General features: G+C 36.6%; 1 protein-coding gene across 6 annotated transcripts in view; it reads left to right on the forward strand.

Annotated features, from left to right (window-relative positions):
* The window catches only part of LOC114307896 (MAP3K epsilon protein kinase 1), a 72764-nt gene that overhangs the window by 33252 nt on the left and 23608 nt on the right, over window positions 1-15904 (forward strand). For 3 of the 6 annotated variants that reach the window (XM_028253340.2, XM_028253359.2, XM_028253352.2), the window contains 3 exons: window positions 5846-5949; window positions 9400-9505; window positions 9670-10077. In XM_028253340.2, the coding sequence (XP_028109141.1) occupies window positions 5846-5949; window positions 9400-9505; window positions 9670-10077 (618 nt within the window). The remainder of the gene's footprint in view (window positions 1-5845; window positions 5950-9399; window positions 9506-9669; window positions 10078-15904) is intronic. The other 3 variants (XM_028253348.2, XM_082868876.1, XM_082868875.1) reach the window with 1 other exon arrangement.

Consider the following 15904-nt stretch of genomic DNA (forward strand, 5'->3'; position numbering starts at 1 on the left):
TTTTCATGGCACATCTTTTGATAAAGTGGACACGCCTTTTGATGGCACGCCTTTTTATGGATTGGGCACGCCTTTTGATGGCACGCCTTTTGAAAGATTGGGCACACCTTTTGAGGGTGCGACTTTTCAAGGGTCCGACAAGACTCTGTAAACTGTCCCGACATTGATTCCGGTTAGTTTCTACATGGGTCCGACAAGACTCTGTAAACTGTCCCGACATTGATTCCGGTTAGTTTCTATATGGGTCCGACAAGACTCTGTAAACTGTCCCGACATTTGATTCCGGTTAGCTTTTCCAAGGGTCCGACAAGACTCTGTAAACTGTCCCGACATTGATTCCGGTTAGTTTCTACAAGGGTCCAGCAAGACTCCGTAAACTGTCACAACAACTGTCACCACATTGTCTGCTACAACGGTCCGACATGACCTCATAAACTGTCTTCTACATGGTTATGACACCCCCATACAGTGTCCTCTACAACGTTATGACACCACCATCCAGTGTCTTCACCAATGGTCTGACACGACCATTCAGTGTCTCTTATCCTCTTTTATTTTTATGTATTTTCTTGTTTTGTTACTCTCTCCAAACTCAAGTTGGTTAGTTCCTATCCCCCTTGAGTTTGCGGGGGGCTGTTAAAATCCACCTACTCTCCACCTACTTCACCCACTTAAACCTACTCCACTAAACCTAACCCACTACACCACTACCACCTCCACTTCACCTACTCCTTACCTACTACACACTCACCCTCTTCTATATATAGGAATCATGAATCATTGTAATAGAAATCAATATATATCAATCAATAATAATACATACAATTTATTCTCTCTCTTTCTCTATACATTATTTCTTACAAAAGCCTAGTCCGCACTTCTCCTTAAAACCCAAGTACTAAGGAGAGAGAAACTAGAGCCTTATAACTAGCATAGATGGGGCAACTCTAGGCGATGTGGAACACATTCCAACACCAACCTGCATCACACCATTGCTACTGTCCTTGATGGAGGACATCAATGAAAAAGGCCGAATGCTGCACCATCTGCGTTGACTCATTGCTGCTTGCCATCACTGTTGCTGTGTTGCATCATCATTGCCATTTCAGCCAAAAACAAACCTATCATCAATACCTTGCTAGAAGGTAGTTACTGTTGGTCATGCCTACTCGACTATGACAACCTTTTGTGGCCATCTGTTGGGGTTTATTTGTCAGATTTGCTACACTTTCGTGAAGCCTTCCTTGATCCTCGTTTGTAGAGGAAGAAAATGACGTTGCAATAAAAGTGTTATGTTAGTCCTAACCCAAACCAATTTCCTAACCCAACATATTTAAGTCAAATCAACCCACTCCAGTTAGAAAAAAAAAATAAAAAAAAATACAACGTACTATAGAATCCATTACAACAAGCCAAATCAAAGCCTTCAAACCTACCCCGATCAATTCCTTAAGCCCATCACTGATCTAGTTGTTTAAACTGAAACCCAACCATATAAAGCAACCAACAATTTTGATCTAGAAGCTCATTTCAAACAACCCAAATTGAAACTCACAAAACCTGTATCTCATTCAAAATCATTGACCTAACCTAATGAATATCAGGGGAAGAAGAAAAAGGGTAAATCTGGAATTTCATATGAAGCATGTTTAGGGCGGCATTAAGGATTGGAGTTTTGGAATAATTTTGAGTCTTTATTTGTATTTATTATACTTTTGAGTCTTTATGTCATTATAGTGGGTTTTATTAGTTAAGGGTATTATAGTAATTTCAATATTGTTGGACATGGGTTGTAGGGGTTGTCCATGGATTTTATTTTGAGTCAAGTTATTAATGGAAGTGATTGAGACCCCCTCAAGCCCCCGCCCCCGCCCCCACCACCCCTCCCCCCCCCACCCCACATACGTGGGGGCTGGTGATTGAAAAAAAAAAAAAAAAAAAAACCCTGGCCAATCACAGGCCAGTGGGGGTCCGGATCTTTTTCCAGTTATTAAATGGGTCATTATATGTGGATTTTATTATGTCTAGAATAATCTTGGTAGTAAATAAAGGAAAGTTTCCTCTTTTGATATTTCAATTGAATTAGAAGTCATCAAAGTTTTCTATTTGGATTGAAGTGGAATTAGAAGTCATAGGCTTAGTTGGCCTAGAATATTTATAGTTGCCAAATATTATGAGTTTCCAAATTTGAGTCATAGTCCTTGCAGAAATAGGAGTGTCTTTGCCTATACATATGTGTAATTTCAATGATTCAATAGAATAGTTGATGATATGAGAATTTCAGATTGTGTATGATTGCCCTAACCCTTGCGAGGGTGAAGCACCTTTTCTCTCTCTTCTTCTACTTCTTCTCTTTCTCATTATTTGCTCACATACCCAAGTTATTATTCGCGGGTTACTATTCACAGCCCACAAAAAGTGCACTTCTCAGCCCCAAAACCCTATCCTATCACGTCCATATCGATCCTAATCCCTTCCCTTACCTATTGGCCTTCAATTTAACCATTCAAACCTGAAATTACTCACTGTTTGAGCTGTTAAATAACCTTTGTTTGAAAATCCAGCAAGTTGTCCTACATCATAACCTCTTTTAGCCCAATCACTAGTCCAGTATCCGTTGGCTCCAGCCTAGTGTCTTAGTTGGCCTAGAATATCTTCATTCCACATGAAATCTTTTCCATAAGAACCACCCTTAATGCCTGCATCCTTATGCCACACGAAATCTTCGTCCAAGCCTCCGCTTAGCTCACAATGCTTGCCAATCTACCTTGTGCATGAGTTTGGGCCATCTAGTGGTTCCTATTTGCTTCAAGAGGTACACATATTTTCCTTTTAAAGTTAAGGTTAAAATTTTCATTCACTGGAAAGTTAATAAATTTTGCAAGAAGTCCAACTTTGTGTTTTTCTTCGGCTTCCTTCAAAAAAGAAAAAAAGATATGTCATGCTTTGAAGATATCCTGACCACTAATAAGCTCTCTTGAGTTTGTTTTGATGAAAACATTAAAAGCATTTAAGGTCTCATGAACCACATTAGGAACACCGTTGATGGTAACTTGGATGCCTTTAAAAAGTCGATAACTGAAATCAATGCCAATATTCATACTCAAAACTGTAGACAACAGACTGAAGTAGTCATTGAATTCACTACCATTGAGCTTGCTATTAAATATCAACCACTTCTAAGTGTATCTCTTCTCATGAGGTTGTTGATCTTGTCTCTTCCCATTAATCAGGATTCAGTATAGTTTGACCAGTTGATCAATCTTAGCAACAAAATTTTTGTGTCTTTTGATTACTATGTTGAATTTAAGTATCTCTTAAAATTATCTGACACTAGTAGACTTGTATGTTGGTAATCAATTTGTTTTGGCATTACAACCTGAAATTAGTAGAGAGATGTTAACGACCTCATATAGCACTTTAGAGAATGCGTATGAAGATTCTTTAGAGGTTGAAATTTATCTGGAGGAAGAATATCACCATAACAATTGTTATGAAGTGACCGAAAATGTAGAGCTTGAAAATTGAATCACCACATATTGTGCCACTTGAAGAACAACCTGTTGAACCATGACTATGCAAGTTGAGAATTTTCATTGATTCTGTTGATGACCTCACTTTTGCACCTAAGGTATCATGTGCTTTTGAGCCTATCCTATCTCCATCTCCTTGTGAGCCTGCTGAAATTGCTTCCTCTACTCCTGTTGAGCTTATTCCTCTTGATGTTTAATTTGAGATTATTTCTGATAAGTCACTCCTTGAGTTTGTTAATACTGTGTGTTTTTTTGATATTTATAATTCTCTTGAGGATATTTGTGATTACTTTGCACATTTGGGCTTTGTCAATACCCCTCTGCACCACATTTATTCTCCATATAAATATTTCTTAGTGGCGCATCTATTGGAAATCTTTGTACTATTCTTGAATATGGACCTAGTGCAGGCTTTACTTCTTGAACATTGAATTCAAATATTTGTCCAATATTTCATGTGGAGAATATGCTAATATTTGATCGAGGCACTTCGAAGCCCCTTGTATAATTTGAATGTGATTCTTCAGGAGTTGCTGCTTTTCCATTGACTGCTTGTATATGTGCTGCATATCAATCATCTAGTTGACATGTTATGGATGATATCAAAAGTCGAAGCATCGTTGTTGTACATGGGTCTTTTCCATATCATCTTCTTGATGATGTATTCCACTGTGGCAACACCCCTGATTGTCTAATGCTCCTGATACCCATTACACGCAATTGTGACCATTACACTGGCTGATACAATTTAAAATCATGAGTATTACTATACACAATTAATATTTGGAAATTGTAGGATAATAATGAGTTTGTTAGTCGAAGTTAAATACTGACTGGTGTTGGCACATGAATTTCAACTAAATTTATGACACGTATAGAGCCTATGATAGGAAAGTTGTAGGTAATCACTTCCTACAAAGATCAATATGATCCGTTGAAGTGTATAAATAAAACGACGTTGTATCTCAACGACGTTATTCAAGATGCTCAAGTGACACGTGGAGCCTACGAAAGATGACACCTGTAGAGCCTACAACAAGGACACCACATAGGATGAAACCCCAAAGATTAATCCGGTTAATCAGATAGCGCTATTATTCAAAATTCAAATGGCGCTATCATTCAATTTGAAATTCAAATTGAAGATGAAGCATTCCTATCACTTGATGGCCCTCTATAAATATGAGGACCATCACACAAGACGAGGGATCATAAAATCAGAAGTGAAAAGATCAGAGAGAGAGAAAGAAATTGAGAGCTAAAGAAGTCGTTACAAGAAAGAAGAGAAGCCTAGAGAACTCAAGAGCCTACGCTAATGGCGATGAATAGGTAAATGGTTCCAAACCCAAGAATTGTATTTTATATTGGAGGGTTCAAAACCCATAACAATTTCAATAAAATATTTATTTTTCTTAAATTGTCTTTTGTTGTTTATTTTGCTCTTCATTAATCGGAGGTTTCATTTGTATAAAATGTGTAATTAACGATCTGAAATACAGATCGGAAATAAGAACCTGCTATTCAAATAATTAACACTGTTTAGTCCAAAAACTAAACAGTGGACATTTGTAACATAAAATTTTGAAATGTGTTGAAACACTTCATGTTTTAAAATTTGTGTCTACAACTGGTCTCAAATTTCTGTTACGAGTCATCAAATTTCTAGAATGCTTATTTTTTGAGCTATTGGTGCCTCTGGGATCCTTGTTAGTGATTAGTCAAAATCCATCTCCTGATTTGTTACTTTCTTAATCTGCAGTCCCCTATTTCATTTGATGAGGATTTCCTAATCTGCAGTCCTAAATTTATTTCCTTCTTTAGCAGTGTTGTTTTTTCCCTTCAAATAAGCCTTAATTCTCATGAAAGATCACATCTCCATATTTTCTGCATTTCAACTGTAAAGAACTATTTATTTGGTCTTTTAGCTTTTGTTTTGGTTATCATCTCTGCAGAGATATTTCTGGCACTACATGGATGAATTATATTTTGCGATGTAAACTAAATATGAGTTCTCTCTCTCTCTCTCTCTAAATGCATTTACTTTGATTTTCGAATTTTATATATTCAAGCATGAATGAATCAGGTAAATGCAGAAAAATAATTTATTCAGGTTCTGTATTATTTGTTTGTGGGAGGGAATTAAAAAGTCATTAGTTTGATCATTAACTTTGAAATAATGTCAGTAATTCAAAATTTACTAAACTGATGTGTCTCATTTTATGGACTCAGTACTGGTTTCAACATGTAATTCAGTGTGTAATTTTTAGTTGTCTTGTCAACGGCTTCATTTGACATTAAATATCATGTTTCAGGATGCTAGGCAGAGGCCTGATGCAAAAACACTGCTTTTGCACCCTTGGATACAGAACTCAAGGCGTGTTCTACAGTCTTCTCTCCGTCATAGTGGAACATTAAGGTACATAGTAGGAGTCTTTATGGTTCCATATTGTATTATTATCTTTTTACGGAGCCTCAAAGTGCCCCGGGACAAGGGCTTGCAGGCTTATATCATTAGTACATTTACAGCTATGCAAATTTATTGTGTTACCTATGTGAGTTATTCAAAGAGTTTGTCTGATAATAATTATCGAGTAATCTTTAGCTTTCTTAGTGACCATATTTTTTAGTTTACAAGTTGATTTAACTGCTGGCCTACGTCTTGTCAATTATATATTTATATTCTGATATATGCTGTATGAGTGTCCTTGCTGCGAGTTTGCTTGTACACTTTCATGCATATGTACATATAAACACATGTATGTTTGTATTTGTGTATCATATATTTGTATATTTGCATTGATGTGTATACATATGTAAGCTGCTCATATGTGCACATTAAAAAAAAAAAAAAAAGAACATAAAATTGATAAGTATTACTATTTAAATAATAAAAATCAAATTGGGACACCATATGTATTTATTTGAGTAGTATTAAATAATTTATTTCTAAATACTCACATGGTTTACCTATAAATATATATATATATATATATATATGTATATATATAAAATTTATTGTATTACTTACATACAAGTTCTTGTATTTCTCATTTGGCTTCAATAATTCATACTAATTTGTTTACCTAAAAAATGATTAATCGATTTCTTCTTATTCTTAATTTACAGATAATCACTTAAAATGATATACAAACCAAACTGAAATCCCCCTATGTGCTAATCTAACAACTAATCACTGGCTTTTGCCCACCCCTCCCCCCCTCCCCCCCAAAAAAAAACTTAGAACCGTTAGTCAAACTAATGGTCAACTAATGAAAATAGGGAATCTATAAATCAAAAGTAAATTTTAGGGGAGGTCAGTGTAATTTTAGAAAAAGTAGGGGAGTCAGTGTAATTGTCAGAAACCTCAAGGGAGGTCACTGTAATTTACCCAAAATAATATAAAACATTTTCTGTACGTTTTTGAGTTTGTAATCTTTTTTTTTTTCAAGCTCTACAAGTTTGACGTAATTACATGGAGCTCTCTTAAGGTTTTAATTTACGTAACACTTAGGCCCCGTTTGTTTTCAGAGGTAGAATGAAGGGGATTAATAGTAAGGGGATTGTTAGTGAGGGGATTAAGTAAAATTGTGTTTGTTTTGATGATAGTTGTTAGTGTATGGATTGTTAAATTATTTTTATGTAAAATAAATATAAAATAATAAAACAAATAAAAAAATACAAAAAAATTAAACATTAATGTTTTTTAAAAAATGCCCAACATGTAAAAAATTTTAAAAAAATAAAATAAAAAATTTTTAGAAAAAAATAAAACAAATAAAATAATGATTTTTACTTAACAAAAAATACAAAAAATTAAACATTAATGTTCAAAAAAAAAAAAAAATGCCCGACATGTAAAAAATAAAATAAATAATAAATAAATTTTTTTTTTCTAGTCCGCCGTACTATTTTTCTAATACCAAATCTTGGAGGCCCATCCGAATCTCCTTGGGGAGGCCCATCCTAATCTGGAGCTCACTATCAATCCCCTCCCCATCTCTCAAAACTAACACAATATTAGTGGGTCCCACCTCACTACCAATCCTAATCCCCCCTCTAACTCTCCAAACAAACGGGCCTTTACCCTTTTCCATTCGTTAGTTGTATGGATAGAAAAATGATGTTTTCATCTTTTTACAATCAAATGCATATTTTACCTTTGTTTCCCCCGTCTTTGCACATCATCTCTTATAAAGGGGGTCGGTGTAATTATGTCAAATTTGTGGGGCTTATATTACCTTCCACCCCCCCAATCCTTATTCTTCTTGGTTACTTCTTCTTTTAAGATCTTTTTAACTATAATTTAATGCTTCTCACTTGTGCCATTTATGGTAAAAAACTTTATTTTTCCATTTTTTTCTGGCTTGTTGAATTTGTGCTTATTCGCTCATTACTTGCCTATGGAGTATTGGGTGAAAACTTGTTCTGTCTTCATTTTTTCCTTCGGGTGTGCCTAATTTTCCATTTCATGTGCTATCTCAGTATTGTTCGAAGGTTGCCACATATCCAATTAAATAATTTTGTAAACTCTTTGATATTTTGAATGTGTTCTCAATTTGCTAATACTCTTGTTGTTGTTCTACTATTGAAGAATTCTGTCACAACCTATCTTCCCCAAATTGTAATAGAGTTGTGATCAACAAGTAATCAAAGAGTTTACAAAACATATCTACTCAAGGCGTGACTGAACAAAACATAAGTGCTCCTGTGATAATCGGGGTAGAATTAATTTTTAAGTAGCGGGAGACATTAAATTCTTTGATTTTGACCATTTATAATATCTACTCAAACACAAACTTCCATTCTATTAGCATATATACAAATCTTCAACAAACAAAACCCTTAATGCCACATCTTCACCTATATACATATAAAGGAAAGGGCAGGCCAAAGCCCAATGAATAGTATTATAACAAAGTGGTATAATGAATGGATATCAACATTTATTCAGAATAGTGGCATATCTAAACAAAAAGTTTTATCCAGCTTAAATCAGATCTTAACCATAGGCTTTGCATATCCAAAACATGATGATGCACATCCATCAGAATAAAAGAAGGAATAACTGGCCTGGGCACTGATTAGACAAACTCACACCCATGGCAAAGGAGATCTTGACCGTCTGCAACTAGAACACTTACTGTCCCTTAATAGCTGGGGCTAACCGAGTATGCCATCTTTATACATTTCATACATAAACATAAAATATCCATTCATATTATTTACTTCAATATTATACAATCTAAGCTCCAAAATAAGATTTTGAACATAATTTTGAAATAATACTACTCTTGTCAAACCCTTAAAGTAGGTTAGTGCACAGTTTATTGGCCTATATAAGCGTAAAAGAGACAACACCAATTGATACATGATTCAATTATGACAAAATTAGAGCATTGTTCCTTATTAGAAATCCCCAAGACTAATAATAATAAGTCATCTTAAGCGAGTTAAGGTCCAAAAATGTTAAAATCTCAAATAAGTCTTGAGATTATGTTCTAAGGGTTAAATACTGTCTTGTAGCCAAAATAACGCATATTTTGATTCTGCCATTATCCATACGTGCGCCTAGCTCTAGTAAGGTAGACAGACTTAAGGGGCCAACTTCAAATCGGCATATCTCCTTTTAAACTTGGAATTGGGCAAAATTTGTCGAAATGGAAACTTCAGAAGTTCAAATATCTTTCTTGTTTTGGCCACTAAATTGAGTTTCCTTTACTATTATAGCAATTTTGATAAGATGAAAGAATTCCTTCTTCTATTTCCAAGGCGTGTTTGTCCAGAAATAAATCTGAGAATGTTTGCTATTAGAGTAGTCAAAGTACATGCCTTGCTTGGAATCATTATGTGTGAATATCTTGAACAGCCCTGTTTCTTGCAGAAATATAGAGGAAGATGGTTCATTGGAAGCAGAGATTTTAGATGGAGATGACCAGAGCACTAGTGAAAGACCTTCTGCAGAGAAAGTAAAAGTAATTGCCTGAGTTTGAAACCTGGGAAATTTTATCATCTGAACCTTTCGCAAGTTCTATTCATTTGCTAGATAATATTGTCATTTCACAATTATAACACGAGGATCAGCTGACACTGTTGAATTCTTTGTGTTCCATATAGTGACTGACTTTTTGTATTTCAGGTATCTGAAAAAGAGTTGTTATCAACAGATGTTGCTGATATTGGCAAATATGATGAAAATAATGGCTCAAGTAGTAATCTTGTCGAGGAAATAACAGATAATCTTGTGGATGATAATTTATCTGATCAAGTTCTCACCTTTGCTATCCATGAAAAGGTTTCATTAAATATGGGCTCTGTTAGATTATCAGGTGATAATGACGTGCCTCCCTCTCATCCCTTGGAGCTCCACAGGCCACCACACATTGGTGACGAGGGGGAAGGTCTGTTGAATGGCAAGGTGGGATCTTTTGATTCAAGAAGGAAAAACATCCCAGCTAAAAACCTTGAAGGAAATGGAAGTGCTTCCCATGTTGAGCATAAATCATTTGGTTTTGGAATGAAAAACCAAGAATACAGCCCTCGAAAGGTAAAGCTTCACTTGGTACTGCTGGCTTCTTTATTGTACTTGCTGTGCAAAGGATTTGGTTGTTGTTGAATGCATATATTACTTTTCGGCTCTGTTACCAGAATCTTACGCTTTGCGATTCGATTCACAATTTTTGCAAATTCGATACAAATTTATAGGTGAATCTATTTTGGAAGTGAATCTATAGTGAATCGCACGATTCACAATCGATTCACGATTCGATTCACTTTTTATGATTCATATAATTCTTGAAACTATCGTGTCCAACATATTTTTGACTATTTTTTTCCCCCATCTTTTTAGTGAAAATGATATAATACAATTTCTAATAGCGTTTAGTACCAAAATAACCAATATATATACATGATTTGTTGTTATTCAGTGATCATGGGGTTTTTTATTGGATCCAATCAGATTCAATTAGACCTAACATGTTTTTAATCATTTTTTTTTTCCTTAAAAAAATCATAATGCATCTTTTAAAGATGTTTAAGATTGAAGTAATTTACACCATGAATTATCTATTGCTATTTTATTAAATTAAATATAATTGAATATTACATAGGTAACGTCAGTTATACCTTTTAAAAATGTTTTAGGTGTTAAAATAAAAGATCCTAAATAATTTTTTCTTATTAGTTGGTTATTGTTACTTAGAAAAGTATGTATGATTATTTTCTAAATATCAACATTGTTGTTAATTTATTTTTACTTGGAAATTGAGAGTTTGTCTTTGTTTATTATCTTTACTAAGAATGATTGATAAGAAATATTTAAAAAAGAAAAGAAAAAGCTAAGATGGTGATCTTACATAGGAATCTTTGTTAACTTCTTACTTATTAAACTACGTGACCATCATTCAAAACAATATTTTCATTGATTCAAATCCAAATATTTCATATTAATAAGATATATTTAGCATCCAAGTGTGTGGATAGATTTTTTTAAGTAATTTAGAAGTGTCTGAATCTTTACGATTCACAATTCGATTTGATTTGATTTGATTTGCGGATTCGGTACGAAGTCATTTCGATTCACGATTCGAATCCTAATTCGACAACTATGCTTTTCGGTTTAATGCTCAAAACAATAGGATCTTGTAACAATTTATGTATTATTGATTGATATATTGTTGATACATATATTACAAATGGTGAGTGGCTCATTATGTAGGAGAGGGTGAGTGTAGTAGGTGAGGAGTAGGTGGTGGTAGGTGATGGTAAATTGGTGGTAGGTGATGGTAAATTCTAACAGCCCCCCGCAAACTCAAGGAGGATAGAAACTAACCAACTTGAGTTTGAAGAGAGGAACAAAACAAGAAAATACATAAAAATAAAAGAGGATAGGAGACACTGTATGGTCGTGTCAGACCATTGGTGAAGACACTGGATGGTGGTGTCATAACGTTGTAGAGGACACTGTATGGGGGTGTCATAACGTTGTAGAGGACACTGTATGGTGGTGTCATAACAGAGTAGAGGACACTGGATGGCGGTGTCAGACCGATGTAGAAGACAGTTTATGGGGTCATGTCGGACCGTTGTAGCAGACAATGTTGTGACAGTTGTTGTGACAGTTTACAGAGTCTTGCTGGACCCTTGTAGAAACTAACCGGAATCAATGTCGGGACAGTTTACAGAGTCTTGTCGGACCCATACAGGAGCTAACCGGAATCAATGTCGGGACAGTTTACAGAGTCTTGTCGGACCCATAAAGTAGCTAACCGGAATCAATGTCGGGACAGTTTACAGAGTCTTGTCGGACCCTTAAAAAGTCGCACCCTCAAAAGGTGTGCCCAATCTTTCAAAAGGCGTGCCATCAAAAGGCGTGCCCAATCCATAAAAAGGCGTGCCCAATCCATAAAAAGACGTGCCATCAAAAGGCGCGCCAGACACGCGGCGATGCACGTGATCGACAGTGCGTGTGTCGGCCTCTTCGTCATGTGCTATATAAATGAAGGCGGAGGCTGAGAGAACATGTGGAAATCAAACCAGTCTGAAACCTCTGAAAAACTCTTCGTGGGCTGAGAGAGATACACTGGTAACACTCTGTAAACACTCTGTAACCAACCCATCTCTGAAACACTCAGCAACCATAACATGGCCTCTTCTTCCCGTCCAGCTACCCAGAACATGGCCTCCTCTTCCCGTGGGCTGCTTACGCTCTTTCCAGAACTGAACGAGTCCACAAGAGAAAGAACTGGTGCGGTGGCCAGTGAACCCCAACCAAACACTTCTGGGTTTGCTCCTTTGAACTTTCCGATGCGGTCGGTGGAGCAAAAAATGGCGGTGCAAACTGATATTGAGGCCAATCGGTATACTCTGAAGTCATGTGTGGAAACCATGACTGCGGTCACAAACTTGTCGCACCGGCTGCAGAGCAGGACAAATGAGGTGCAACAGTTAAACTCCCAGCTGGCTCTGCTCCAACGCATGTATAAGGATGCGCGAGCAGAGATAAGTGTGCTAAAGGCAGAAAACAAGGAGTTGAAGCGGAAGGCCACCGTGATGTTCCGTTTTGGAGGTCCACCATATGCTGTAGTGGAGGAGCAGGGTGGAGTGAACGTGCTCGGTGGAGTGGGAAACACGGAGGCAACACCGTCAAGGGCCGCCCAGGACGGAGGCAAGAAGAAGAGACCGGCAGCAGAGTAGAGAAGAAAAAATCCCGCCTGTTGATGTGGTTGTTGTGGGTTGTTTTTTTTTTTTTTTTTTTTTTTTTGGTGTAAAATTGTGATCGGGGTTGATCCCTGAAATGAATAAAGCAAGTGTGTTTGGAAAACTCGAATGGTAGGTGTGGAAATGCAGAAAAATCAACTGGAATGAATTTTTTATTTATTTATTTATTTATTTATTTTTTTGAAAAATAATAATAATAATAATAATAATAATAATAATAATATTGGTATCATGGAGTGGGCGGTGGTACAAAAATATTGTGTAGAAAAAAAGGGAGATGGTGAAAAAAAAAAAGGAAGGACATGCCCATGTGTTTTCAAACTGCTAAAAGAAAAAAGAGAGAGAGAGTGGGGAACATGATGATGATGATAATGGTACGCAACGTCATATGTCCCCACTTTTTCAAATTAGGAGCCTTAGGATATCCAGGGACAGACCCAATTAACCTAACCCACTGCACTGCTGTAGTCAAACTTCTTGAAAAAGGTGGAATTGATATTGAAGTTGCCAAGAGCTGGTATATTAACAGTAAATTCAGGTCACTTGATAAAGAGTGGAAAAAACAGAGGTGGGTGAATAATATAAAAATAAAAAGAAATGAAAAGAGGGGGACAAAAGTTGGTGTCTGGGTTGAAGCAAAACAATAAATAAATAAATAAAAAGAAAAAGTTGGGTGTGATGGAAAGATGAGAGAGAGACGCAGGGGTTGGTGTAATGTGTAATAGTTTATTAGACTATTATAGTAGAATAAAAAAACAGATATAGGAGAACAACACAACACAACACACCCATTATGCACTATCCCTCAGCAGCTCAAAAACCTGAGAGAGAGAGGGAGATCAGTGCGGAGGAAAGTATATCAGTCAACAACATGAAGTTGAATTCCCAGATGTAGCAATTGTTGGTGCCGAGATCGGGGAGATTACCGTCTGAATCGGAGAGAGTGAGGCCAATCTGAATGAGATTCAAGAGATCAACGTTGGCTTTCAGGGTCGCGTAATGCGCGGTGGGATTGCGATTGCGGAAGAAATTCATTCCGCTCTTGGGACGAACCACCACACCTGGGAATTCTGTGTCCATGGAGACGAAAGGGTAGAGATCGATGATGAGTCGGATTAGTTCGAACTCTGACTCGAAATTGACAGACCACACTGACCGAACTACGATGGGCTTATCGGTGGCGTGAACATGGCATCTGGTGATTGTGAGATCCAGATTTTAGAGAAAGAGGTTTTAGGCAGGGATGGAAAGGTATGGGTAGAAAATAAGCGGAATAGATTGAGGTCCGGCGGGCGGCCAAGGCGAGGTTGCCGCCCGCCGGTGAAGCAAAATTACTGGAGTCTTAACCTTGCTCTGATACCATGTAACAATTTATGTATTATTGATTGATATATTGTTGATACATATATTACAAATGGTGAGTGGCTCATTATATAGGAGAGGGTGAGTGTAGTAGGTGAGGAGTAGGTGAGGAGTAGGTGGTGGTAGGTGATGGTAAATTGGTGGTAGGTGATGGTAAATTCTAACAGATCTCATGTCAATTCAGAGAAGTGTAAATGAGAATGGGGCTAATATATGAGGGCAGTAAGATGGTGAGGATAAACAACATGGGAAATGCTGAAGATTGGTTCGTTGATGAAGATGATTATTGATTAGTATCTCGAGATTGTTATATTCCACATTTGTATTTTGGATTTCATTGGAAATTTGTTGCCCAAGGAGTCTCTTATTATTGTAAATGGCTGTTACCAGGGTTGCAAATGAACCAAAGTTGTGCATGAACTTGGCTTTGGTTGGTTTTTGGTTCGTTGAAGCTTTGTAATTAAGTTCACGGAATGTGAATGAACCTTATTTTGAATGTCGTTTTATAGCTATGCCTAGCTCGGCTTCGTTGGGTACATGAACATGGAGCTCCTGATAATTCGTATTCAATTCTTCAATTTTCATGTCTTAGTAGTTATAGTTTTGGATATTCATGAGTTTCTGATAATTTGTATTCAATTCTTCAATTTTCATGTCCTAGTAGCTTTAATTTTGGATTTTCATGAGTTAATGCTGCATTTTTATTAGAACAATATACTAAAGGAAAAGAATACTGTCTGCATGCCTCTTGTTCCTTATAATGCATCTTTTGTTTATTACACACAGTTGTTAACCCTGAGAAAAAGGCTGGCACTTCCTTTCATGAAACATTACCTCAGTCACTTTCAGTCTCGTATTTGTGAAGTTTTAAAACCTCTAACCAATGAAATAGTCAAAATTATACGTAGAAATTTAAAAGTAAAAAGAGAGAGAAGAAAACAAGAGTGAAAATGATTTGGAGGAAAGAGGCATAAAACATGGAAAACATGCCACATGGCATGGTAGTTGACATCCCCAACTGCCAAAGGATTTGAAATGCTGTCAATTCACTGATTGTGTTAACCCACAAGCCCACACTGCCAGTAGCATACGGACCGAGTCCAGCCCTGCATTTGCCCACACGGAGCATCACTTGTCTTTGGGTTCTGTGGCATTGCCACTGCCATGTATCACCGTGCTGTCTAGGCATGCCTCCCTCATGCCATGGTCTGGTTGACATGGGCACAAGGTACACCATATGCCAACCATGCAGCCCTCAAGATGAAGGTGCTAAGAATTAAGCTTTTCCTCTCTATTCATGTATTTATACTTACAAGCAAGTAAGTGGGTAAGTACAAAACCACCCTCCATAACAGAAATCAACCGGCCTTTTGAAAAGAGCTGACCTGAACTCATATCAGGTTTTCTAAGCTCTGATGAACGTTATCTGTCTCCATATTCACTTCTCTGCTACGTTTCTCACTCCAGTTTTTATTTTTTAAATTTTCTTTAGCCCAACCAAGCTCAAGTTGACAAATACTTAGCCCGGCTTAGTTTATTTGCAGTCCTAATCACAGTAGCACTTATGACTATTTAGACTCTGTTATTTTATCTATCTTTGTGGCCTCTCTTGGGTGGTTGTTAATGTTTTTACTATGTACTTCTATTTCTTTGTTTCTTCTTTATCTTATTTTTCCCTCTTGTCTCTTGCTGTAAACTGGAATGAGGCCTCTGTATCAAGTAGTCCTGGTCCAATTGAAACAAAACATGATTGTGTGCCTATTGACTTTCTCCTGCTATAAACATCAATG

This window comes from Camellia sinensis, chromosome 5 (assembly GCF_055761805.1).
Source record: "Camellia sinensis isolate YWXY chromosome 5, ASM5576180v1, whole genome shotgun sequence".
NCBI lineage: Eukaryota > Viridiplantae > Streptophyta > Magnoliopsida > Ericales > Theaceae > Camellia > Camellia sinensis.